Source organism: Cyprinus carpio, chromosome A16 (genome assembly GCF_018340385.1).
Source record: "Cyprinus carpio isolate SPL01 chromosome A16, ASM1834038v1, whole genome shotgun sequence".
Lineage (NCBI taxonomy): Eukaryota > Metazoa > Chordata > Actinopteri > Cypriniformes > Cyprinidae > Cyprinus > Cyprinus carpio.
Window position 1 is genome coordinate 13,140,877 of NC_056587.1, and position 27,524 is coordinate 13,168,400.

Sequence of the window (27,524 nt, forward strand, 5' to 3'; positions counted from 1 at the left end):
AGTACCATTGTAGAAATTCATGCTGTCTCCGTCTTGAGCCTACTACAAAGATTGTATACAAAATAAATAATGGAAAAAAATAAACGTGTGAATAGGCTCGATTCTGGCATGGATTATAAAGCCTGCCGGTCCAATCCCCTAACTGCTTCTCCACAATCTAAGTAAGTTTATGTATTTTTATCTAATTTAAAAGTTTTCCCCCCGGTTTCACAGAAAAGGCTTAAGCCTAGTCCTAGACTAAAATATACATCTGAGCTGTTTCAACTGAAAGAAACTTACACTGACTGATCTTAAAACATGTCAGTGCCGTTGTTTTGTCTTAAGATGCACACCAGTAATGTTTTTTTCTAAGGCATGTTTATAAAAAAATATTTAAATGTCCTAATTGAACTATGGCCTAATCCTGGTTTAAGGCTAAGCGCTGTCTATGAAACCGAGCCTTTATGTAAGATATGTGAATTAATACATGTAATTATATCAGTTTTATATGGCAACTTCCAGGAATCAATTTATAATCCTTGTCTTTTCTTTTTTACTTATAAATGTATAGTTTAATTTATCTATTTAGCTGGGCATGTTGCCCATTGCACAAACCCTTTCACGGCATGAATTGGTATTTATGACACTGGTTGTAGAGTAGTTTTATTACTTGTGCATTTATTTATTGTACAGACAAGAACAAAAATAAAGGCTTTTCCTTATTTTGGATATGGTTTTGTTTACAGTTCTATCCTGTCAAGCCTGCTGAAACCACTTAGACCAGTTTGTACCAGCATAAATTCTAGGACACTTTAGCTTCTGGATTCATTTTAGCTTAGGTAGTACTGTACACTCTTAAAAGAAATGGTTCTATTTAGAGCCACAAATGATTCTAACCCCCGCTTCATATATGGAACCCCAAAATGGTCTTACATAGAACCATTTTTTTTTGGTGAAAGGTTCTGTTGGCCAAGTATAGAACTCCAGGTTTCCATAGTGTAGCTACTGACACTGACTGACACTGTTATTGTTACAGGTAGATCAGCTTGACCACTGCCATCATGGCAAAGAATGGAAGTGGCTAAGCTTATGAACACACCTTCACCTTGTAATTTTAACCAGAAATACATTTAATTGGTAATTTACCAGCTGAACAAACTAGGATGGTCTAGACTGCCTTTTTCAGCAGGGTAGATGAGGGTAAAATTTCAGTATTTCTGTCAAAGTACATTCATAACCTTTGTACAGTCATAATAAAATTGCAAATATTAAAATATATAAATAGCAAGGCAAGAAACTAACTCAAAAAGTATTGGCATTCAGTACAAAAATGCAAAAACACAAAACAACATAAAAAACAGTTTAACAGTCTGTCTGTATGTACATGCATAACTTATGTATGCATATTCATAAACATTTTGTTTATTTGTCTGTTAGTTTTAAATCAGTTGAGGCAGATGGACTGAGTGTTTGTTATTGTAATTCTACTTTTTTGCCATTGCCTTTGCATTTAAAGGGAAGGGCTCAAACCCAGGTCAGCCACTATATCTCATATCTTTGTACACAAGGGCAATGCTCTGTGGCTCAGACTCAATTTTAATGTCATTAGTTATGCTACATTTTGTTTCTTCCAAGCAATATTTTTTTGCACACTCAACTAACTTTAAACAGCCTTACATTGAATAACAGTTTAATATACATTAATATAGTTGTTGTTGGTATATGTACTTCTCTTTCACAACAGTGCAGGAAATGCATACCACAAACATGCCTGAAACCACAACCTTACTATGTGTAATATTTTTGACATTCTATAGTAATTGGTCCTGTTTTTTTTTTTTTTTTTTTTGCTAAGCTAAACTCATTTTGATTACAGGAGCTCTTTCATAGCTGATCTGTGGGTCTAAACTACTGAAGAAATGAGTGTTGGGGACACTGAATGTGGTTTCCTGTTTGTCAGATTTGCTTGAAACCTGCAGAGGAAATAAGAAATGTGGTTTACATGTTCTATATTTTGTTGGGTGGCATAATTACAATGTGACCTTATTGTAGATTTTAATCAATAGCGTGCTGGACAGTTACTTATTAATACTATACAAAAGTCTTACAAAAGTGAATAAAAGTTTATCAAACACACTGTCTGTTTCATAAGGATATGGTGAAGAAAATTTTAAAATGTAGAGAGGCAGAAGAGTGCTCAAGGGCTAAATGACAAATGCCCTGAGAGAATAAGTGGTTTTTTTTTTTGTGCCATTGTAAATCATGAAATTCAACAAGAGAGCTACTAATTCAAAGAGTGCACAAGGCCTAAATGATAAATGCCCTGAGAATAAGTTTTTTTTTTTTTTTTTTTTTGCCTTTGTAAAACATGAAATTCAACATTCAAGTAGTATGCAAATTGGATGTTGTTACTGAAAGTGTCACTCAACTCTGTCAACATTTCTAGGGCCTGAGATCTGTGTTGGTTCACTTATATAAAAGTATAAAACTGTATAATGTTTGAAGTTTGAAAAGTACTATGACCACTTCCTCAGTGGGCAAAACAAAATTTCCCAAAACTGTCAATACAGGTTGTAGCTACCAAACAAAAATGTAATTCTGTCTTGATTCACAGTGGCTTTTTGTCTTCCAGGTCATATTAAAATTCCAGTTTAGCAGTTAGCAGTCCATCTCTATGCCATCTTCCCCCTCCAGAACAGGTTGCTTCTCAGAGCTGTAGTCCCGATCAGTGCGCTCTACGTATCTCTGCAGTGTGCTGTAGTACTGTTCGCTTTTCTTAAAAGTGTATATAGTAGAGATCTCCTCCCATGCCTTGTGATGTGGAAAGGGAAATGGTTCGGGACTTTTGTTGTCAAAGAAACTCTTGAGGTTTCTTTCTGCCAGTTTGGTAGCATAGTCTTCTGCAAACAACTCAAACTTTTCCTTTTCCTTCTCGATGTAGATCTTCTGGAAAGTTAACTGAAGGTAGCTCACTTGAGAGCGACAGTTCTTATAGCAAGTCCCAATTATTGCTACTGTTGCCGATATGATAATGATGCACCAGCCGAGGATCTGCGACAATAGATTGATCAGTTGAATGTTATAAGATAGAATAAATTATAAGTTATAATAGCAAATTATTATTAACGAAATTTAGCAGGCAAAAATAGGTAAATTGTAGTTTAGCACAGCTTACACAGAAGTCACTTTCAAACAGCTTTCTGTTGGTCAACGCAGTGAATTGTGTGACCAGTTTGAACCTTTTACAAAATCTCCCAGAGGGAAATCTTTCACGCTCAAGTTGCAGTCATATTCATCCTTGCTTGGCTAAATTTTGCATGCAAAATCCAGTCATTCCAATAGGAATCCACACAATCAGGAATTTCACATTAGAAGAAAAAGTTTCCCCTGCAGATGGTTCAAGTTGGTCATGCAAATGTGCTGTGCTGACCAACAGAAAGCTGCTTGATTTAAAAGTGTCTTCTTTGTGAGCTGTGCTTCACACATCTCCATGCTAATGACAATAAACCTTAATCCGGTTAGACATCACGTTTTGCCTGCGAAAACTCGCCGAACAATGGTAAATGTGACTGCATCTTTGAAAAAATTCCAGAAAAGAAAAAGACAAAAGAAAGATTTCACAGTAACAGTCTGTGCTCACCTGTGACTGGGCTCGCAACATCAACAGCAGTTCTGTGTTTTCATTTGGAGGCAGCTGGGACTTGCTGCAAGGCACTCTGTGCAACTCGTCCTGGCATGTACGTGTCTTGTTTTTGCAGATAATTTGCACCACCACATTTTCATCCAGGCCACTAACAGCACACTCATAAAAAGTTCCATTTAACAGTGCTACACTAAGCCACATGACAGGGGCAATGCAGGCTCCAGACAGCACTTTTACAAGCACTTGCAAGCATCCCACAAAGTTACCTCTGGGGCAGAGTTTGAGAGGGTTGAGACAACACCCTGTATATAACCGCCAAAGACGCGTACAAACAAAGAGACCAATCACCAGCAAGACAACAGCAGGGCCAAGCAGAAAAGTTAATCCATATGCAAAATTCTGTCTACGGTTGCACGGACACTGGAAAGACACCATGGCGAAAATTCGTTCACTACCTATTGTCAAAATAGCCATGAAGCTGTACCCAATGGTGGTCTTCTGATTGGTGAGGAACTTTAGGACCATCTTAAATGAATTCATAGCTGGTACAGCCATTGCCGCAACACTCCTTAGCTGATGAACAGAAATGAAATTGAGATGATTTCTGCTATGGCACTCCCTTCTTCTCCTCTTCCACACTTCCTTTATCTCCGTCTTTTCTGTCTCTGGCTTCTCCACAGCTAATCAAATCCCTCCCCTGTTCATCCTCTTCCCCCTCCCAAAACCAGCTCATCAGGTTCCACAAGTCACAGAAGATGTGTACAGGCACATTAACACATACATCACGCAACAGCAGTCAAACAAAATTAAATCCCAACAATGCAATTGTTGTTTAAGTAAAAAGCTGAGATTTGTAACTGACAACATGCTTTTTATTATTGGAATGCCAGAATCTGGAGGTTGCTACTATAGCAATGGGATTTGGAAATCCAGAGGCTACAACAGCAGATTAGTGCGTGTTAGGTCAAAAAAAGAAGTGTATTGTAACATAATGCTGTATATTAGTAAAAAAGTAAGTGATTTGTGCTGGTTATGTATAAGGAGACAGTTTATGTTCTGCTTTGGTGCCCACTGTTTTGCACTGCCCTTCTCACATAAAGACATCTCCTTCTTCTCCGCAAATGGTAGAACTTAATGAATATTGTTTTTTTTTTGTTTGTTTTTTTTGAGTGAGCTTTTAGCAGTGTAATTTTTCAATTGTACATGTACAAAAAAAGGCATTAAAATGTTGCCTGTTGAAATATGAGATCACTAATCATCATGTTCATTATACAAGGTGCATGACACCAAATGTCTAGCATTATAAAGTAACTCTTTGTTTGTACAGTCCTTTAAAAATGGCCAGGGCAGAGCTGTTCAAATACAAATGAATGAGGAAAACTCTTTAAACGGATTATTATGAAAAAAGCTTTTTATTGTTCATATACATAAAAAAATATACTGAAAAACAAGTAACAAAAAACAAGAAATGTTAAAATCATACAGCTGTAGTACTCAAAAGAAAAGCTAAAATAGCAATATAGGAGAACAGTGAACTGACACTGTAATATAGGCACAGAAAATAAAGAGGCCAGTAGAGCTGTTTATGCCCATAATAACAGGGTATAGCATGAAAAGCTGTCAACCAAACAGCGTCTACACGACCAGTTTGCTCTCGTCCACAAATGCAAGTGCTGCTGGGTTTGAAAAATCATTTTCAGATCTCAATGAAGCCCTTACTACTGGATTTTCAAGGTCCTCACAAGTGGAAACATACTTGTGCAGGATGCTGTAGTATTGGTCCATGCTTCTGAACTTGTAAAAAGAAGATATCTTCTCCCAAGCCTGTCTAGGTGGACTCCTCATAGGAATGGGTTTGGTTAAATCAAAGAAACTTGTTATGTTTCTCTCTGCAAGCTTCTCAGCATGCTGAGCTGTATAGCTGTCCAAAAACTGACTCTCCTTCTGAGTGTACATCCTCCAAAACTTCAGCTGCATGTAACTGATGGGAGAATAGCATCTGGCCACGCATGTGAGCAGAAAGGTGAACGTCATCACAGAACCTATCAGGATCCAACCAAGTACCTAAAAGTATTTTCCAGAATTATTCAAATATTAAGAGACATAATTATTTGTTGAAAAATAAAAATGAGATGCGTTAATATCGCAGATATCACTTTATACATTTTTTTGAGATGACAGAAGAGGACCTTATGAATGCAGACAACAAGGTATGACATTCTGTAGAATTGCTAAAATAACCATTTAACCTAAAAAATTAACAACATTTAGGCTTCTGCTTCCTACGAAATTTGTCTGTTTTTCTGAAAATGTGAACGAGAAAATATTTATTCTTGACCAAAAGATTTTTTGTTGTTTATGACTACGAATTATGGACTACAAGTTAGTCAGAGTTATCTAAATCTGCGAACCTATGAAGATAAAATGATGTCAAAAAGATTTGCATATGCAGGGTAATATTTGTGGAAGTGTACATAAGACTGTAAGCATAAATTAAATTTGCATGTGCAAGAGAAGCTTTGTAAAGGTGTAAATCGTGTTTCAAGCGTAAGAAAAAATGATTTGCAGCATTTGACTGTTACTTGTAAGTGTAATTCATGTATTGTGAAACTGTAGCTTGGCTAAATTAGGCTCTCTCTCTCTCTCTCTCTCTTTCTCTCTCTCTCTCTCTCTCTCTCTCTCTCTCTCTCTCTCTCTCTCTCTCTCTCTCTCTCTCTCTCTCTCTCTCTCTCTCTCTCTCTCTCTCTCTCTCTCTCTCTCTATATATATATATATATATATATTATTTATTACTGTATGTGTAAAAGTACCATTCCTGCAGCAAGACTTGGCATATGATGTGTTTATTGAACCAATCAGATAAGAGTAAATGAAGAGTCAGCGAGAGGCTCATTTGATTGGCTACAAGAAGAAGGTGGACCAGCCCTCCCCCTCACTTGCAAAACTCAGTTAGTGAGAGCAACATGCCAAAATTGTAAGTGCAGAGAAAAGAAAGACAAAGATCTACATATCGGATTATTTCGGGAACTTTTTGCACATGCACAACAGGTCATTTAGACATTTGCAACAGTTTGTTTTTTTACACATACAGATTGGTTCTATGCAGTCAATCCGTTTTGCAGTTCGTTAAACTGTTGTTTTCGCTTGCAAACCACCGTTCACAGGCTTGCAGTGCTTTTGACTGTCTTTTGCCGAAAAAAAAAAAAAAAAACCGTGCCAAAAGTGTAAGCATGGAAAAATGGAAGTCAGAAGCATGCAGATCATATTTATTTTGCTTTAGGTGTTAACTTATCCATGCTTGCCAGCTGACAACCTCTTTGTTCTTAAACAATAAACCATGAGATGACACTCTAGTTCCGTTATGAGACACTGGGTGTCACCTTCAGGCGGGTGCGCGATAAAAGCATGCAAAGCATTGTGCTTAATTTAAGAACAACAAGTTCATATTTGCTTTTCAGCTGTAATGAGAAATTGACTTTATGAAAAATGAAGATACTAAAAACACAATGTTAGTGTTAAGTCTACACACCAGTTTAGTTTAAAGGCATTGCAAGCGAATGTGGCACAGTATGCTAAACACTTCACGCTTTCAATGACGTGTAAAGTTGCAATCTGCATATTAGTTCAGCTACAATCTAAACCAGTGGTTCTCATGCAGGGGCCCGGGACCACTAGAGTGCCTATGCAAACTTCCAAGAGGCCCTTAACATGACTTAAATCATTTTAAGTCAATCTGTTTTGCAGTTCAGATTGGTTCAGATACAGATTGGTTCTATGCAGTCAATCCGTTTTGCAGTTCGTTAAACTGTTGTTTTCGCTTGCAAACCACCGTTCACAGGCTTGCAGTGCTTTTGACTGTCTTTTGCCGGAAAAAAAAAAACGTGCCAAAAGTGTAAGTGTGGAAAAATGGAAGTCAGAAGCATGCAGATCATATTTATTTAGCTTTAGCATGAAGCTGCAGTTTCACAATACATGAATTACACTTACAAGTAACAGTAAAATGCTGCAAATATTTTTTTCTTATGGTTAAAACGCGATTTACACCTTTACAAAGCTTCTCTTGCGCATGCAAATGTAATTTACCCTTACAGTCTTATGTACACTTCCACAAATATTACCCTGTGTATGCAAATCTTTTTGACGTCATTTTACCTTCATAGAACCCAGCTATCAGGAAACATAATCAGAATTTTGGCTAACGTTTTTTCAAACTTATGTATAATCATTATTCCTGTAACGTTAATAGAATGTTTGTTCAAAATAATCTGCTCTTTAATGATGTTCTCAAAACCTAATTTATACATAGGTCATGGAATGTTTTTTTTCTTTCTTTTTTTCTGAAATGTTTTAACTTTTTTATGCGTTAGGCCTACTAATTTATAACGTTCCCATAACGTTTTAAAAATGATAAAAATAAATGTTCCCTTAAGGTTCGCAAAATCAAGAAAATTAAAAAAAAAATGCACATTTCGAATGTTCAGAAAACATTTAGAACGAATGTTTTCATAACTTAATGGGAACGTTGGCAAAACGTTCTTAGAACTTTTTTTATTTATTATTTTTAGCTGGGAACCTTGATTTCCCTGAGGCTCCAGCGATTTAATCAGTGTCAGCGCATTGAAGAAATAAAGCTATTACCATTATTTATTATTAAATTACAGATTACATTACAAAAACGGTTTTAAAATGTCTTTAAATACAAATCTCAACGTACTGTCACCCCAACAATTTCTGACAAAAATTCCTCTCAAAAGTCGAACCCCCCGAAACTCACTTAAACTAAGATAGGCCTATTGAGTCCAAGTCAGGTCACAAGTAAAACTGCTAATCTCTGTCCGAGTCTTAGATCTGAGATCTAAGTGAAACGACTTTACATTTTTCTCGGACAAAAACTAAAATGATGCCATGTCTCTTGAACTTTTCTGCTCTGTGCTCACCTGTGACTCTGCGCGTATGATGGACAGCACAGCCATTCTCTCACTCTGCGGAATAGCGGTCCCATCACACGGGAACTTGTCCAGCTCTGTCCAACAGTGAGAATACTTTTCGTTGCAAAGGTGACGTCTAAAAAGTGTAATGTTGGCGCCAGTCATCGAGCACTCGAAATACACCCCTCTGAGTAGAGCAACTGCGATCCAGCTGAGAGGTGCAACCATTGCAGTCGTGGTGATTTGAAGAAAAACACACAAGAAGCCAATCACGTAATTAAAACGACATAGCTTCGATTTCCTAAGGCACATACCCGTAAACAGTTTCCATGTTTTACTGCTCAACATGTAACTTAAGATGAGCAGTGCAAGCGCGGGTACGAGGAGACAGACGTTGCCATAAACGAAATTCCAATCATTGCAAGGACACTTAAAAGCAAAGACCGAGAAGATGTGCTCGCTACCAGCAGTTATAAGAGCAATCAGTCCGAATCCTAAATTGGTTTGCTGTTTCTGAGTGAAACAAAGCAATGGTGTTAACTTATCCATGCCTGCCAGCTGACGACCTCTTTGTTCTTAAACAATAAACCATGAGATGACACTCTAGTTCCGTTATGAGACACTGAGTGTCACCTTCAGGCGGGCGCGCGATAAAAGCATGCAAAGCATTGTGCTTAATTTAAGAACAAGTTCATATTTGCTTTTCAGCTGTAATGGGAAATTGACTTTATGAAAAATGAAGAGACTAAAAACACAATGTTAGTGTTAAGTCTACACACCAGTTTAGTTTAAAGGCATTGCAAGCGAATGTGGCACAGTATGCTAAACACTTCACGCTTTCAAATGACGTGTAAAGTTGCAATCTGCATATTAGTTCAGCTACAATCTAAACCAGTGGTTCTCATGCAGGGGCCCGGGACCACTAGAGTGCCTATGCAAACTTCCAAGAGGCCCTTAACATGACTTAAATCATTTTAATTTTCATTCATTTTGAAAGTAAAAGTAATAACATCTTAAAACTTAATGGGCATTGCCAAGCTCATAAATTACTCACACTTTTATGAAATTAAAATATTTTTTATTAGGCTCCATTATTTTTATCCTTAATCATTCAAAATAAGGGGTTACATGTGGCTTTTTATTGAAAAACTATTTTACAAATTATTTATACATTTTACAAATAAATGTATTTATTATTTATTTTTTACTTGTAGGTCTATTTATTCACTAATTATGTTATAAAACTACATATCAAATACCAATATATACTTAATTCAAAACCAATAAGAAAATTTCACCTCATCTCATATTCGGCGCCTCGTGGACACACATGATCCCGCGCATGTGACCGCAAGAGGCGGGGACTGATTAAGACTCTAGCGTTTACAGTAGCTCAGATGCATCGGGCATACGTGACGAGTTACGCCCCCGGTCTCTAGACCGTTTTCTCCTGGGGTCGATGCAGATATTTTGTTTGGGTCAGTCAAAGTTGCCAAGTGACCCGACGTCGGATAAAATCGAGAGAAGAGGACACTGGACACGAAGGTACACTGCGTGCGTGCGCTTTTTAGCCCGGTGTATGTTTTTACATTTACGATTAATATTTTCTAACATACAGAAGCGTTTAGACAGTGATTACGGATGGATGCTGAATGGATGTACCGAAAGAGTTCACAGCTGATTGTCATGAGGTTGCAGTTGGGCGGGTCTTCAGTGAGGATTACATTTATTGTTGCCCAAATATTCTTGGTTCTGCCCTGTTGCTAGGAAACCTTTGATAGTTGAGGTTTAAAAGTGACTGTGAAGGGGCTTACGACCAATCACTCTAATCTGCATTTAGTGACAGGGTTGCTTTGTGTTCGTGACGTAATTAACTTGTCAAAATAATGCTAACAATAATAATGTAAAAAATCAGCATCCTCCTACAGGTTACTATTATTATTATTTTTCAGTAATATAACCTACACTTCGATTTTAACGCGACGGTATGTGACTTAAACTGTCAGTCAGTCTCCTTTACTTTGATGGATTAAGGGTGTATTCTGGTTAAGTAGGTCAGTGACAGGCTGAAGATGATAGATGGGACCATTTGAGAGACACACCAAAGCTATTGAGAAAAAAATATGCCATACTGTATCATGGACATTATGGACCTTATGTCTTTCCTTTTCTCTCTTTTCTCCTCCAGTCTGCTGGCTGAAGGTCATTTTGTAATCAGATCAATATCTGCTGGGATGCCTCAGACACGATGGGCTGTTAGGTTCCAATGAGTTCTGCATCAAATCGCCTTCTCTCTGCCTTCAAACCATTTGACCATCACATGAGGCTCTATGAGAGGAGCGCCACAGACTGATTGGATCAGAATGAACTTTGCCTGTAGCTGTTTTGTATCCAAACACATTGTGCATCCGTAGGGTGAGTGGTGTTTTTATTATGTTTCTTCTATTTTGTTGTGCTTTGTATGAGCATTACCGCATGAGTGAATCTCCCAAAAATATGTCTGGGTCATAATTTCCCTGCTTTTCATACAGAAAATAAAGCCTGTTGATAGGACCATTAAGATTTTTGTTTACCTTGTACCATATTTTTATGACAGTTATGCACATTTCACCTCCAAAATTCTAAATAAATTAATAAACATTATTGTTTTAATTATTATCTTGTGTGCAAGTTTCATTATTCTCAGTTTTAAGATTCTCTTTATTGTAAGTTGAAATTGTCCTGTCTGATGACATATATTTGTTATCTATTTATTTTGTTTTATGTTATTTAATTGTAATTTATTATTTTAGCACTATTAATGTTAAAATCAACATAAAGCTAGTGCAACAAGTGCTACCATAATGTAGAAATGCAATAAAAAATGCAAAATTTTGTATTACAATATTAGAATTTTGTGAAATTTTTTTATAAAGCGTAGGCTATAGCATTTAGTATATGTCAGATATGTTTCTCAGTGGATATTTTACTCTGTCTTGCACAGGCAAATCTTTTCAATCCTTGAAAGCTCTTTTTCTCAGTAGCTCCATCGAGATGCTCAGATATTCAGAGATATTCAGTCTATGAGAGGCTCCTCAGATATGTAGGCTATGTCCTTCTTCACTCTCAGTCTTTGCTGTTTCTGTTCTCTCACTATAGAGTGCTGCACATGCTCAGTCAGGCCTGTCTGGTGTTTTGTAGTATCAGCAGGAAGCAGTCCTTCCTCGTTCCCCTCTCTCCTCCAGGAGCATGCCCTCTGAGCCTCCTCCCAGGTACGTTCTGCACACCTCAGTCTACCTTGAGAGGTCACCGTGTCCTCAACTCTTTGGTGAGATTTAATTTGATGTAGGTGCCGTTGGATTTGATGCGAGGTGTTGTGACATGGTCAGCATTATTTAAAGAGCTCTGGAGGATATCTGAGGTCATCCGAAGCTTTTCTCTCCCAGAAGGTGGTACTCGTTAACTTTGATATCGGGCTTAAAATCCTGTAGTGTGAATTAGGCATAAGTATGTGAATTGCCAAGTGAAGCACGTCATTGAATGAAATGTTTTGCTCTGAAACCAGCAGTGCGTAGCCTAGATTTATGCTTTCAGTTTGAATAGAAATCTTATACAGTATAACAGTTAGCTGATCTAAAACGGTGACATAAACAGCTCTCAATCATGTCAGTATGCAAATGAATGTTCTGAACTTATTTACCCAGTGCATTTTTTATTTTGTTGCACATGCACACTTGTGCACCACTTATGTGCACCCCTGGTTATAAATATAAATAAAACATAAATATAAATTTTGTTTATAAATATATAACAATTTAGGCTTAAAATTATATTTATTTTATTTGTATTTATCTTTCAATTTTTACAGTAAAGTGACATGTTTTGTGTTTTGTAAACATACATACATACTGCAGGCTGTATGTTTATATATTTACAAAGCATACAAAAATATATATTACCATATGATAAGGTTAGTTAATCAATTAATAAGTTTTACTGTAGTATTTCTGGATTCTTTTTATGTTTTTTTTTTTTTTTCCAGTGTACAGACAGAATGAGAGCTAAATCTGAATTTGTTGAGCTGAAAAGAGCTGTTCAGGGCCACAGGAGCAGTGAGAATCAATGAAATCTCACTTACTGAATAGATGTATTGATAGACCTAGTGTTAAGCAGCAGGCAGAAAGACACATGCACAAATGCACACTTTATTGTTTCTTGGCACAGGATTCCATGATGAGATGTTCACAATTTCCGTGCATAGGCTTGTCTTGCAGCATTGTTCTTGTGTTTCAGCTCTCAGGACATGCTGACAGGACAGAGGCTGTGTCAGTCCAAATCCCACCAGGACTCTGTCCTCTCTGCCCTTAATCAGCAGCGCAAAGACGGACTGCTCTGCGATGTCACCCTGGTCGCCGGGGAGCAGAAGTTCCATGCTCACAAGGCAGTTCTGGCAGCCTGCAGTGATTACTTCCGGGTGAGATTTTACATTGTGGAGGTGAAACATGATCAATGAGAGTGTTTACTACTCAGGTTTCTTTAGGATTCTATGCTCTGTATAAAGCTACACTTATGCAGGTGTGTACTAAAAGAACAGTTCACCTGAAAATATGTATTTTTGCCATCATGTCATTCCATATCTATGGAAGCCCATTTCTGCTACATAGGAAAGAAATTGTGTTTTTCAAATCATAATTCTGACATAAAAAGTCATAATAATAATAATATACAAAAGTTTAAATTATGACATGGTAAGCCATAATTATAACATAAAAAGTTGAAATGATGACAATTACAACACAAATTAAGAAACAAAAAGAGATTCAAAGAGAGTCATAGTTTTGACACAAACAACAATTATGACGAAAAGTTGAACTTATTAGAAAATTAATGATAATCATGACTTTAAAGTATAACTTATGTCATAATTATGACTTAGTATCTCTTAATTCAACTTGTGATGTCATAATTATGACTTTTTATTTCAGAATTACGACTTACCAAAGTATGACGTTTTTCTTATGTGGCAGAAAAGGGCTGCCATGAATATACATATTTTTTGACCAGAAAGGGAGATATTAGGCAGAATGTTCACATTGTCTTTTTCCATACAATAAGAATGAATGGGGACAAGTGCTGCTGAGTTCCAAAAATTACAAAAAAAGCACCATAAAGGTATCACTGAAGTAGCCATTCGACTTGAGTGCAAAATTACAAATCTTCTGAAACCATCCAAAGCTTTGTAGGAGAAAAAGCGGCCTTGAAACTGTATCAGAGAGATTTGATTTTGGTTTGTTCAAAAGATTACAAAGAAGAAATACATCCAGCTCTGCAACAGAGAGAAAGATTATCTTCACAGTTCAAAGACCAGAATTAAATAGGGAAGGTATATTTATCTCTATATGTCTCCTGGGAAGCTCTCTACCTCTGTTGGGCTGGAATGATAAGATTTTATCCTTCTGTTTTTGATTTTAGCCCTTGGTTTCTGATGAGGACACCTGCCTTTGTTAGCGGTCGTGGCTTATGTAAAACATGGACTTATCCAACGCTTCAGTCAATATAGTTACTGTGTACACAAATCAAAGCAAGCTGTTGGCTCAGTTTGACAGCTACCCTTTGATGTAGTATGCCTGCAAGGTTTGTATTTTTTCTGATTTCTATTAAATGGAACGGTTGAAAAGATTCAAATAGGCAGGCGTGCATGAAAATGTGTCTGATGCTCTACTGTGAATACCAAATTAATCATAAATCACAAGTATTTCACTTTGGCATACAAATGGTCCTGCATTGTTCGTGCATGAATTATACCTACAGTTTTATGGCTTGTTAAGGAGAAATGTGTTATCTGAAACACAGAAAGATGGTGAAAACCTTATATGGATGGAAGAATGCAACCAGAACCATCCTAGCAATGTGGCAGTGAGTTAGTACAGTTAAATACCAGTCGCATTATCTTCATAATGTGTAAAAATTACACCAGTTTACCCAGTAGCACCTGTCTTGCTCGATTTACAGGCCTGATGTCCCTAAGACATTACAGGATATTGCACCCTTTCGAGCTTTACCACATCAGCAGCACTAAAGAAAAAATGTGAGTTGTGTAATCAGCGCCTGTGGCACTGGCATTAAAGACAAACACTGTAATAATGACATTAGTCAAAAGATAGCAAAGCTCTTTGAGTATATACCAATTTCTATCTATCTATCTGTCTGTCTACACATTTGCTTGAGCTTTTTGTCATAAAAAGAATATGTCTATGTGCAGTATACACAAACACACACACAAGTAGGCTATACAAGTGTATCTTTAACAATTAATGATATCCGCAACAATCACATGACACAAGTTCAGTGACTCAAATGATGATTCAGTAACCACTCTGGCCGATTACCTTCAGTGAGGGATTTGCCACGCTGATTCAAACCAGTTATTAATCTTTTTGAACTATTCATAAAAAAAAAAAAAAAAAAAACAGTAAGTAATAAAAGTAATTTGTTTGTGCATCAGACTACACTGGTGTTGTTGTATGTTGTTGTTTTTGTCTGTTTTGTTCTTGCTGTTGTTTTTTGTGGTGCACTGTATAGACATAAAACTTGCATTCACAGCTCATGTGAAATATGATTGCATTGTACTAAATATTCATGGTGCAGCAATGCCGGAATCACTGATGCGAGGCACTAAATAGATCTGTATTGTCATATGGTTCAAAAGGCATGCGTTGTAAACTAATTAGCTCGCAAAGCTGCTGTCTGACCAGCTGCTCTGCTTTTCAAAGGTCAGAAGTCAGCCAGCCAGACATGTGATTTAGGACTGGTCATCCTTAGTACCACAATTCCCTTCCAAAAAAACCTGTAAGTCTTGCTTATGGGCTGTGGTGTCCCAGTAAGGAGCTCTCTAAGTACCGTCAACAAACCAACAACACCCAGCTATAATGAGTGCTTTTGAAAGTCTGAATGTGAGCTGAGGTCAGGCATTAAAAAAGTACTGCTTATAAAATAGATAATAGAAAGACACAGTAGACTTGTACCAGGCACTTCAAATGTGATATTACTACTGGGGAAAAAGTTTCTGAAGGTGAGGTGACGAAGATAAGATGATAAACATTTGGCATCTATTTTCAGCACATGGAGGCTTCAGACTGAGCCAAGACCTGAATTAGATGTCTATTGATTCTTTTAAAGGACTAAGCACTGATACTAATTTTAATCCAGAACCAGGCTTTTTTTAACACTGGATGTTCATCATTAGATGCATTAAGTTTGATCAGTAGTGTTTGGCAGGTGTAATGATGATCCAATGTCCTGTGACTTCCTCTTCTCCATGTGCTCTGATCAATGACCATCCTACACTCGCTCTGTGACAGCAATCAATTTTTTGATTAGTGTACTCCTGCCAGAGAACACAGCGGGACAGTGCTGGCCTCTTGCTCTCTTTATTTTGTGTGTGCAAAACTAAAGACCGCACTGATTGATGGTAATGGACTCACTTTCATTTTCAGTATGAGACTCTTTAGACTTGAATGAAGAGTTCATTGAGGTTTTTATTTTAAAGTCTATTTACAGGATGCTATATTACTCTAGTTCTGTGGTGCATCCTGCTCATAAGTTTGTGTGTGTCTGTCTTCAGGCCATGTTCAGTTTGTGCATGGTGGAGAGTGAGGCAGATGAGGTAACTCTCCAGGGTGTGACTAGCGTGGGACTGAAGCACGCACTGGACTTCGCCTACACAGGCCAGGTAAATTCAGCATAGCCCACACAGCTACATAGAACCTGAACATGCAAAACAAACAAAAATTGACTGTGCCTCAAGCAAAGACATGTCTCTAGGTTCTGGAAAAGACCCCATTATGAATACACTCTGCAAATAGGAGCAGATAAGTAAAATACTTGTGAATAATCAAATTTATTCTAGAGCTTCACAAATGGGCTTATAAACATCTAATTCTGGTTAAATGTTATTATATGTGATAATGTCATATTATATGTAAACTGAAATTTATGAGGTCAATAACATTGATTGAATAAATAAAGATTGCAACAAGCATGTGACCAATTGTAACAAATGCATGTCCAGTTGTGAAAATGTCACCATGTAGGTCTGCCCTGGCTGTTTTAAGTTGCCTAAAGTAGAAGTCTTACGTCAGCTCGTTCTGAGCTCGTACATGCTCATACGGTAATCTTGTGCTGCGTTCAGACAGAGCATATTATCATAATTTACTGTAAATGTTACATCTTCTCATACCGGTAAATTGCTGGAACAAATTTACCGGTATTTTTAAAAAGGTCCTATTCACACATGATCTCTTAAGGGTAATTTACAAGTAAAGTCTGTATGTGTGAAAGTTGCTATTGATCAGTAGATCAGAAGTGACAGTAAAGGCTTTTATAATGTTACAAATGATTTCTATTTCAAATAAATGGTGTTCTTTGAATGTTCTATTAATCAAAATAAAAAAACATCAATCCTGCACACTATTCATACTTGCAAATGTATCAAAATATACATTTATATTGAAATAACTTGACATTTTAAATTGAAAATACATTTTTAAATATATTCACGTTGAAAACTGTTATTTTAAATTGTAATAGTATTTCTCAGCTTTACTGTTTTAACTCTATTTTTGGTCAAACAAATGTACCCTTGGGGAGCATAAGAAACTTATTTAAATAAGTTTAAAAAAATCTTACCAACCACAAACATTTGAATGGTGTAACTGAATTGGATAAATTGTAGTTCTCACTATCCTCACAGTTAAAATAGCCAGTAGTCTGCTTTTTTTTGCTCCTGGATGCATATGTGCGTTAGTTGCTCCAGCCTGAATTTTTTTTTTCTTTTTTCATGATTTGAGCTAACCATCTGTGGTGCAGAGAATGTAGCATATTTTGTGGCTTATTTTGATTTAGCTCTTAAGCCTCTATGTAAATAATTTTTCTTTTCTATGATAGGTAAAAATTGATAGTCTGAATGCACTGTAAGTCGCTTTGGATAAAAGCGTCTGCTAAATGCATAAATTTAATTTTTAATTTTTTAATTTAATTTTCTTTCTTTTCAATGTTTCCCAATTTAATTTTTATTAAAATGAAACTGTAGCTGTATAACCATATAATGCACTCTGTACATTAATAATTATTATTTTATGGCTTTGCAATCTAAGGATCATGAAGTATGTTAAGACATTTAATATACAGTAGTAGTCTGCTATACACATTATTATAGAGATGGCTTAAAATGCAACACTTACTTTTAGACAAAATTAAACCAGGGTCACTGTTCTGTGTTTTTCTTCATCAGGGGGTCCTTGGCCTGAAAAATGCCGAAGACCCCTGATTGCAAGATTGTGGTTTCTTAGGATAGTCTTACTTCGGTCCTTTGTTTGTAGATCATGCTGGAGCCAGGAGTGATACAAGATGTCCTGTCTGCTGGAAGCCACCTTCAGCTGCTGGAACTGCTCAGCCTCTGTTCCCACTATCTCATTCAGGTGTGTTTATGAGTCATTTCTGTTCAGGTCAGCAGGTACTACATATAACTTCACTGTGTAATCAGATCTCTCTTTTACACCATCATTGTTTGTGTCAGATTTTGTTTCTATAAAAGTGCTACTGTGTTATAATCTCCTGAAGCTTTTGTGTGAAAAATCTTAGTCTGCATTCTTTAATGATTTTGAGCTGATTCTGCAGAATTCCATAGGCTTTCCCCATAAATTAGCCCAGAAAATGTGAATTTTTAAATGTGCTTGTTAATAATTGTAACCAGTAGATGGCAGTCAGTCTCTGTGTCTTCGTCATCATGCGTCTGTGGAACATCCTTAGAGGATTTATCTCTCTGTTGTTCTTTCTTTTACTTATAATTTTCCAGGCTACATTTTTGGATATTGGGAACTTTGATGAGATTTAGCTCTGTTGAGCTTCTAATAATCAATTATTATAACTGTAATATATACTGTATTACAATATTAAACAACTGTATGTGTGCATTCGTGGTGATATCTTATTTTTTGTTTGTGTGCTTGAATCAGGGCATGTAAGATTTGGTTTTAGACTGTAATGCTCAACTAGTTTGTGTTCATAGACTTTAGCATGAATAAAAACTCTGACCCCCTCTGACTGTGAATCTGTTTGTATTTATATCTGTGCCTGCAGGAGCTGAACAGTTTTAACTACCTGGACCTATACAAGCTGGCAGACCTCTTCCACTTGCCAGCCCTAGAGGAAGCAGTGGTGGGCTTTCTGGTGGATCACCTCTCTGAGCTGCAGAGGAACAGACAAGAGGAAGTGCTGCTTCTACCTTATCGGCTCCTCAGGGAAGTGCTAAAAAGTGACCGTCTCACCTCCCTTAGTGAGGAGGAGATATGGCAGGTGTGTGGGCCGACTTTAACTCTTCAAAACAGTTATGAAATATTTAAGTTTCTACATCATGTGTAGCTCACTGATGTGTGCCTCTTTGTACAGAAAGTCAGATGTCCATCCACTGAGGCTCAAGATGCTCTTTGGAACATCTTGAATCGTGTTAAACAATGTGATCATTAGGTTTTACACAAACTCGTGGAGCTCTCAGTGCTGCTGTCATTAAATCTGAACAATAGACAATTCATTTTGTAATGGACCCTCTTCACAGACAGTTATGATGCGTTTCCACAGTCATTAACATCGTAAATCTTGTTTTTTTTAATATAATAATTTTTAAATCTTTATGTTATATTACCTTGGCTTAAAATTACAGAACACTACTTATATAAAATTTTATTTGTTGTAGTTTCCATTCACCGCTGTAGAAGTTTAGCCAACTATGACAACTTCCACTTCTGAGAACCCTGGAAATTTGAAAAGGGTCCATTAAAGTAAAATTCATATCAAGTTTTCACTATAAATAGTAATATATCATAATTTAATACTATATAATAATGTATAATTTAATAATGAAAAATGTTGTATTGAATCAGAAAAGAACGTCTCAGACTTTTGGACACTGTGACATTTTCTATAATGGCTGCCAAACACAAAGCGTCTGAATGCACAAGGCTATATTCACAAACACAAACTCCACCTGTTTAATTTATGGTGTAAGAATGAGAAGAAAAGGTGTGCAGACAATGTGAGTGTGTGTGTGTGTGTGTACACACGGGTGGAGGCTGTAGTCGGGGGGGGGTTTGGGGGGGTGTGGTGTAACTATTCATTTGCACCAATCAGGCATCCCCACCACACCCCCCACCCAGCCTCTCTCTGATTAGGCCCACCGCGGCTCCATCAGCGCCTCAATCCCCCAGCTGTCACTCTGGCCGCCCTACTGATTGAAAACAATCAGCCCTCTGATGGCACAATTACCCTGACCCTTTAACCAGTTGCTGCTGCCATAATCAGGCCCTGATTAGGCTGCTTTGGGCCTCCTTCACTTTGCAGAGAAGGTTAATTTGGGCATCAGATGGAAGCGTGATGGGCACAGGGGCTGGTGCTGCCGTCCGCTGGTCCGAACGTGCACCCGCCAATACTACACTCGATATAGTTTGGCTTGATGTCAATCATCATCATGCAGAGTTCTCGGAGTCTCACGCTCTGGAAATCACATTTTCTTCCTCTTTGTTTTTTTTTTTGTTCTTTTTTCTTCTCTCGCACTCACTCTCTGTCTGTCTTTCTCCGTGCGGGAGTGGGTGGGGGAGTTCATTTATTATTTTCTGCCCCGAGGAAGTTCTCTGATCCAGTGTGACCTTCACAGTCAACAGACGCTGCCTCACTCACACCTCACTCTTTCTCTCTCTCTCTCTCTCTCTCTCTCTCTCTCTCTCTCTCTCTCCCTCTCTCAATTTCCACTCTCACTCATTCTCTTTCTTCTTCTCTTCTGTTAGCTGTGAAAAGGAAGAAGAAATTCAGAGAAAGAAAAAAAAAGCGAAACAGAACCTCAAACAGAGCGTTACATGATTAATGACGGCGAACAGAAATGGAGGGTTTTGCTGAAACCTCTGCACACTTAAACTTAACTGTGTAACTATTTAGGAATGCACACTGGGTTATTGTAGAGATTACAGACTTTATAATTTTTCAGAATTGTATACCATTCTGTCAATCTTATACTGTACTATACTCAATATATATATTGGCCGATATGAGATCTTTAATTGTGCATTCAGTTATCACTTCAGTTGCTCACTTCAAGTTAATCAATGTTTAAAAACATTAAGAACTGTATAGTCTATTATCCATAATAATACATGAATATCTGTTTTTCTTACTGCACATTATAATGTTTTGATGCCTAAATTCACAAATAGCATTTAAAATAATTTTGATAACACTTTAGAATAGGTAACACTTGTTAACTATTAACTACAACTTTTCTCTCAATAAATTCTTAATTTGCTTCTTATTAATAGTTAGTAAGGTAGTTGTTTAGTTTAGGTATTAGGTAGGATTATGGATGTAGAATAAGGACATGTAAAATATAAGGCATTCATATGTGCTTAATTAGCACTAATATATGGCTAATATTCTAGTAATATGCTTTTAATTTTTTTATTTGTTTAGACGGTATTGTATAGAATTTTATGTCAGCAATTTATTTATTTAACATTTAAATAGTTATAGGCTTATTGGCATTGGATATTGTGCCTAATTTTAATATGAGTAAAAGAAAATAATTTACATTTTTTAATTTGAAGCATTTCTTAACATTTAATATGCATAAGAAGGCCATAAGCAGTTTAATGAGCTCAAAAGTGGCTCTATTTGTTAGAGCATCTGACAGAGCAAAATCATCTTAAACAATGGCCTCAGTTTGGGGAAGGATTTCCTGTTTAACAGCCAATGGCAGATGGGGGGAGTGTTTGGGGAAACCTTTTTGCTAGCAATCATCATCTCTGCAATTTGGTGCTGTTAGTGGCTCAGAAATAACTCACTGCGCCATAAACTCCCATGGTTTTTTCTAGAAGTATCAATTAATGCATTTTAAATAATTTTGTGTAAGTACAATGAAATCGAACATTTATGTTGTGCTATTAAATATTTAAATGATGAAATACTCCCAAGAAAAATATATTACAAGCATTTAAATTTGCCATTTGTGTGTATGAGACAGCTGCGGAATGTCAAGAGGTGGTGGCCCATGATCTTGGAATGCTATAATAAGTTCTCCGTCTCAGAGCTGATTGTGTTAAAAGCCACTTTGTGTCCACGAGAGTGGCATCGCTTATCTCCAGCCATCTCCGCCATACCCACATGCCTCTCCAGCTAAACAGTCTAGATTGCTCTCAAGTTCAATTAACTCCCCTTTGTCTAACTCCCTTGGCTGCGCCGGAGTACGTATGTATGCATGCTTCACACGCACGTCTCATGTGCGTGCGTGTGCGTGCTCAAAGATCCCACCCCCCATCTCATCTGCAGCTGTCTTCTCATCACTGTATAGAGACACAATGTCTTAAGCATTAGCATGCAATGATACAAAGCATTGGCACTGCTTAGACAGGCGGTATTGTGTGGATGGTGTGAGCTGCAGACTGTAATATGAGCAGTATGATCTCCTGATCCTGAATCGGTGCTGAATACTGATGAGCCACTCTGCCCCATTGTAGTTGCTGGTGCGTTGGTTGGAGCATGACTGCAGATACCAGTACATGGAGGAACTGCTGCAACACGTGCGCTACGGCCTGATGGAAGTCTCTGCCCTGCACCATGTGGCCAACAGCCACCCCTTTCTCAACTCCAGCAGCACTGTTGCCGCCCTGGTGGAGGAGGCATTGGATTACCACCGGTCTGTATTTGCACAGCCTTTACGTCAGACAGCACGAACCACACCGCGTTTTCAGTCCTTGACACTATATATTGTCGGTGGGCGCAAACGGGAGGTCAGTCGTGTACGGGAGCTGCGGTTCTTCAACCCTGCCACACAGGAGCATTTGCGCGTTGCTGGGGGTTCGAACTGGAGCGAGTTGACACCCATGCCTGCTGGACGAAGTCACCACTGTGTGGCTGTCATGGGCAACTTCCTGTTTGTGGCTGGTGGGGAGGTGGAACATGCCACTGGAAGGACGTGTGCGGTGAGGACTGCGTGCCGGTACGATCCAAGGGTGAACCGCTGGACTGATATTGCACCGATGAAGGCGTGCAGGGAGCACTTTGTGCTGGGAGCTCTGGGACAGTATCTCTATGCCGTTGGGGGGAGGAACGAACTGAGGCAGGTTCTGCCCAGTGTGGAGCGCTACTGTCCCAAGAAAAACAAGTGGACCTATGTGCATCCGTTTGACCGTTCGCTGTCCTGTCATGCAGGTTGCGTGGCAGACGGGCTGCTCTGGGTCTCAGGTACTAATACATTACTTAACATTTAGCACACTCTCATGCATTTATCAGGCATCTGTGTGTGTATAAGACCCTCACTGAGGTTCTAGGCCCAAGATTTAAAAGCATTACTAGAATCGGTTTAACGTGTGATAATGGCTCCTTCTGTTCCAGGTGGTGTTACTAACACAGCTCAGTACCAGAATCGACTGATGGTATATGACCCAGAACAGGTAATATATTGGTATTTATGTGGTTATATTAGACTAATGTAGCTGGGTATTTTTTTTTTTAGTGTGTAAATATAACTTTATTCATCAAATAAGTAAATACACTAATATTACAAAATAATTATATTTCTTAAATGCTTAAATGCTGTTCAACTGAACTTTCTATTCATCATAAAATCCTGAAAGAAATGTATCACGGTTTCCACAAAAATATAAAGCAGTATGATTGTTTTCACTGATAATAATAAGAAGCACTGATAATAAGAAGAAATGTTCCTCGGGCACCAAATCAGCATATTACAATGATTTCTGATGCATCATGTGACACTGAAGAATGGAGTAATGACTGCTAAAACATTAAGCTTTGCCTTCACAGGAATGAATTACATTTTAAAATATATTAACATAGTAAACAGTACCTTTAAATTGTAATAATGTTGCACAATATTTCTCTTTTTTACTGTATTTTTGGTCAAATAAATATAACACTGGTGAGAGTAAGTGACTTCAAAACATATTTACTGGGGTTGGGTGACGTTTGAATTTGATCAGTTCCGATTCTTATCAATTCCAGGTTCGATTCCAATGTGGTAAAAAAAAATAAAAACAAAAATGAATTCAAACAATTAGATATCAAACGCATATTTATTCTGTCTCTTTTTGCAAAACATTTAGTCGCAGCTGAATACCATGAGCGAAAATCAACAGGCCTCATAAGAAAGCTGTTTGTGTGCAAAATAGAGCTGCACGATTATGGATAAATTGAGACTTCTTTTAATGGAGGTTGTGGTTCTCTTACGATTCTAAAGAAACAGACAACTAAACAAAATCACTTGTAATTCATGAATGAATGATTCAATGACTCACTCAAGATTGACTTGTTACATTACTGGATGAATCGGCGTTTTTGAATGAATCTCTTGAAAGAATGATTTAAAGACAAATACAATTTTTTTGACCACAACGTAAAAGCATTATGATCTGTTAAAAGGACTGTGCTTCTGTTTGCGAAAAATAAAATATGGCATCTACCCTGATTGAAGTCAGGGGTGTCACATATGCCTTTAACATACAAACTGCTTTTAACATTTAGAATAGAAATGAAATATTAATTCACATTGGGCAAATGCTCAAAAAAACAAACAAAAAAACACAAGGGACTTCTACGCTCCACTCCTCTACACCACTGTCATTTATTAATATTACATTTAAAAAGACACAAGAATAAGTATTGTAGAACTTCTGTGGTCAGTGCAACTGTGCATTTTTCAAAGAGAGAGATATAAAGAAAGAAGAGGGGAGGAAAGAACAGGAGGCAGAGGCTCATTGGTATTCAAAGTGGCTTTGCATTCACCTGCCAGGAACACCAACCCCCTACCCACACCACCCTCAACAGATGGTCGCCAAACACATACGTGTGTATTCATACTCTTCACTCATCACTGCTCGTGCAATCTCTGCGTATACACACACCTCTCACAAGGAAATGGACACACCCATGCACTGGAATATGTGAAATAAATGAATGTTTGCTCTCACAAAGTAAAAAAAAAAAAAAAAATTTTATATTTAAATTATATGCTTTTCTTTTGTAATTCCCTCTCTGCCATAGAATCAGTGGTTAGCGCGCAGTCCCATGTTGCAGAGGAGGGTGTACCATGTGATGGCGGCAGTAAAAAGGCAGCTGTATGTGCTGGGGGGTAACGATCTGGACTACAACAATGACCGCATCCTGGTTAGACACATTGACTCTTATGACATAGACATGGACCAGTGGACACGCTGCACCTTCAGTCTTCTCACAGGTCACTACACACACACAAATTCCAGCCGAGTAATAGATATGATTATTCAACTATTCTTGCAGAACACTATTCCCTTTCTCTTTAAAAGATAGCATATATACTGTAATTGTTTTGAATCACTATATTGTATTACTGCTACTGGTACCTCTTACCAGAAGTACTAAAGTGATACCATGGTACAGTGATGGTTTCAGATAACAGTACCAGTTAATATGGTTCTGAATGATTCATATACTCTATTTGCTTGCTGCTTCAAAAAAACAGTTCACCAAAAAATGAAAATTTGATGAAATCAAATCCAGAATGTAAATGAGTTTGTTTATTTGTCGGAACAGATTTGGAGAAATTTAGCATTACATCACTTGCTCACCAATGGATCCTCTGCAGTAAACAGGTGCCGTCAGAATAAGACTGAAAACAGCTGATCATTACAATAATCTGAAAGTAATCGACATGACTCCTGTCTGTCAAACAGTTACTTCAGGCTAATATAATAATAGTCCTTTATCCATTATTTGAAATAAACCATTTGAAAAACAAAGTAAATAAGTCAGGGGATTTTCATGTGAAAGGACAACAGTGGATGGACTTTCACTTGAGAAAGCATTATGAATTTTGGCCAGAAGTGAGAGTTTAAAGTTTAAAATGCCATAATGATGGATTTGTTTCTTACAAACATGCAGTTTTCACTTTACAAGACATTAATTGATGGACTGGAGTCATGTGAATTATTTGAGGATTATTGTGATGCCTTTATCAGCTGTTTGGACTCTCATTCTGATGGCACCCATTCACTGCATAGGTTCTTCCATCTGTGAGCAAGTGATATAATGCTACATTTCTCAAATCTGCTGTCAGAATCTCTACAAACTCATTCACATCTCGGATGGTCTGAGGGTGAGTTCAGCAGATTTTCATTTGTATTGTATACCATGTAGATGCCTAGTTGTGTAATTTATATTTTTATCAATTTTCATTGTGCAGCATGTTACCTTTTAAACTTTTATTCTTTAATAACTACTGATATTTAATAGGAATGTGTGCAAGAAGTTTTTAGAAGCACAGAATTTGGAGACAAATTACAGTCATCCAATAAAGAAAAAAAAACACTGCAGAGATTCATACTTTCAGGCAAAATGGCTTTTCACCTCTCCACTGTTCCTGAAAGAGTTAATTGACCATGGTTATATTTTTAACATTATCCTCATAGGCCAAAATGAGGCAGGAGTGTCGGTCCATGATGACAGAATCTATGTGGTTGGTGGATATTCGATTTGGACAAATGAACCACTTGCCTGCATTCAGGTGAGTTGACTTGAATGGTGCATATGTTTGAATGACATGTTGGATAATTAGTGTTGAGATGCCATCATTTGTCTGTTTGGCAGGTACTTGATGTGAGCACCAAGGGAAAAGAGGAGGTTTTTTATGGGCCAACGCTCCCATTTGCTTCTAATGGAGTGGCGACGTGTTTCTTGCCTGCGCCATACTTCACCTGCCCCAACCTGCAGACCCTACAAGTGCCACATCACAGGATAGGAGCTCTCTAACCTTTCCACTCATAACTCATTGAGTATATTCCCCCAAAAACACTACGAACCAATGAATTCATGTGAAAGCCTATTGTACTTCCACATATTGTGACTGGTGGATGAAATCATCTTTGATCATACGTTGATCTCGTAGAGCCAGTTTTTTGATGGATGTGAAAAACCTTCGAAAAGAAGTTAAAGAGTTTTTTTTTATTGTCAAGCTTCACTGACGTTTATGCATTTCTGAACTGGATGTGCTGTGGTGCTGCACCATGCTAATACAGTTTAACAAGCAACATGTAAATCTGTCAGAATGATTAAGAGCCACTTTATGGTCCAGTCCCAATTGGTGCACTTGATGTGAGCCTGCGGTCCGTCAAGTCCACAGGATTGCAGGTTGTCCCATTTATCATTTTAACTTAAAAATGGTGTTTATACCTCGCAGTGAGCTTTTACTCAACAATCCATGCAGAATTAAATCAAGGGAAATACACAAGAGCAGCATTTGGGACAGGGCTGAAGTGTTAGTGACCTGTTTTCATAGATTCTTAGGACTCCATCCATTCTCCATTCTGACCTTAATGTTCTGCTGCTTTTATCCACACATCAGTTGAAGTTCCTTTTCATTCCATGTCATTTCTCAGCCTGTGACAAACTGTGCTTTTTATTAAAACTCAGGATGAAGGCCGTACAAATGTTTACTGAATGTGTATGACCACAGCTGACGACAAATGCACACACAGCATCTTAACAATCTGCGTCAATGGCGGTATCTTGACTGTTCTCCATCCTACCACCAGAAACCCATTTCATAAGAAAACGTGTAAGAGCACACTTTTTTTACATAATGTCTCTAATAAATACATTATTTATGCAGTTGTGCAATAATGATTGACATTTGTGAGTTCTTGAATCATTGATTCACTGGATACAAACAAAAGTCAAACAGCAGCTTTTAATTTTTCAGGGTTTCCACTCTACCAGTGAGTTTTCCAGTCATTTGTGATTACTGGGTAAGGAAGCTTGAATAGTTCCGGTCCTTGATTCTGATTGGTTGAGCCGCGTTAGAAGCTGTTGTAAATTACACTACAAACATACACCTTTGTTTACTTCTGTGTTGCTCGGCAACCACTTTGTTGGAACCACACCTGTTTCTGAGGAACTAC

The 27,524-nt window shown here is 37.6% G+C and overlaps 3 protein-coding genes across 5 annotated transcripts; 1 reads left to right on the forward strand and 2 right to left on the reverse strand.

The window, feature by feature from the left end:
• Nucleotides 1–20: 20 nt before the first annotated feature.
• Nucleotides 21–27,031, forward strand: LOC109106094 (kelch-like protein 32). Of its 2 annotated transcripts, none has more exons than XM_019119414.2 (12): nucleotides 21–161; nucleotides 10,739–10,965; nucleotides 11,689–11,801; nucleotides 12,823–13,003; nucleotides 16,154–16,261; nucleotides 17,910–18,008; nucleotides 18,670–18,885; nucleotides 22,089–22,815; nucleotides 22,966–23,024; nucleotides 24,634–24,826; nucleotides 26,037–26,131; nucleotides 26,215–27,031. In XM_019119414.2, the coding sequence occupies exons 3-12, from the start codon at nucleotides 11,779–11,781 to the stop codon at nucleotides 26,374–26,376; spliced, it is 1,863 nt and encodes a 620-aa protein (XP_018974959.1). In that variant the 5' UTR covers nucleotides 21–161; nucleotides 10,739–10,965; nucleotides 11,689–11,778; the 3' UTR covers nucleotides 26,377–27,031. The 2 variants fall into 2 exon arrangements, with proteins under 2 accessions (XP_018974959.1, XP_018974956.1); XM_019119411.2 differs by lacking the exon at nucleotides 21–161 and adding an exon at nucleotides 9,956–10,095.
• On the reverse strand, nucleotides 614–4,321 carry LOC109106106 (calcium homeostasis modulator protein 5-like). The gene is made up of 2 exons (XM_019119430.2): nucleotides 3,620–4,321; nucleotides 614–3,030 (listed from the first exon to the last, which is right to left on the reverse strand). The coding sequence occupies exons 1-2, from the start codon at nucleotides 4,175–4,177 to the stop codon at nucleotides 2,638–2,640; spliced, it is 951 nt and encodes a 316-aa protein (XP_018974975.1). The 5' UTR covers nucleotides 4,178–4,321; the 3' UTR covers nucleotides 614–2,637.
• Nucleotides 4,790–9,970, reverse strand: calhm6 (calcium homeostasis modulator family member 6). 2 transcript variants are annotated; one of them, XM_019119428.2, is made up of 3 exons: nucleotides 9,849–9,970; nucleotides 8,560–8,761; nucleotides 4,790–5,686 (listed from the first exon to the last, which is right to left on the reverse strand). In XM_019119428.2, exons 1-3 carry the CDS (start codon nucleotides 9,851–9,853, stop codon nucleotides 5,258–5,260), a joined length of 636 nt encoding a protein of 211 aa, XP_018974973.2. In that variant the 5' UTR covers nucleotides 9,854–9,970; the 3' UTR covers nucleotides 4,790–5,257. The 2 variants fall into 2 exon arrangements, with proteins under 2 accessions (XP_018974973.2, XP_018974969.2); XM_019119424.2 differs by lacking the exon at nucleotides 9,849–9,970 and having other exon boundaries at nucleotides 4,797–5,686; nucleotides 8,560–9,170.
• Nucleotides 27,032–27,524: the final 493 nt, after the last annotated feature.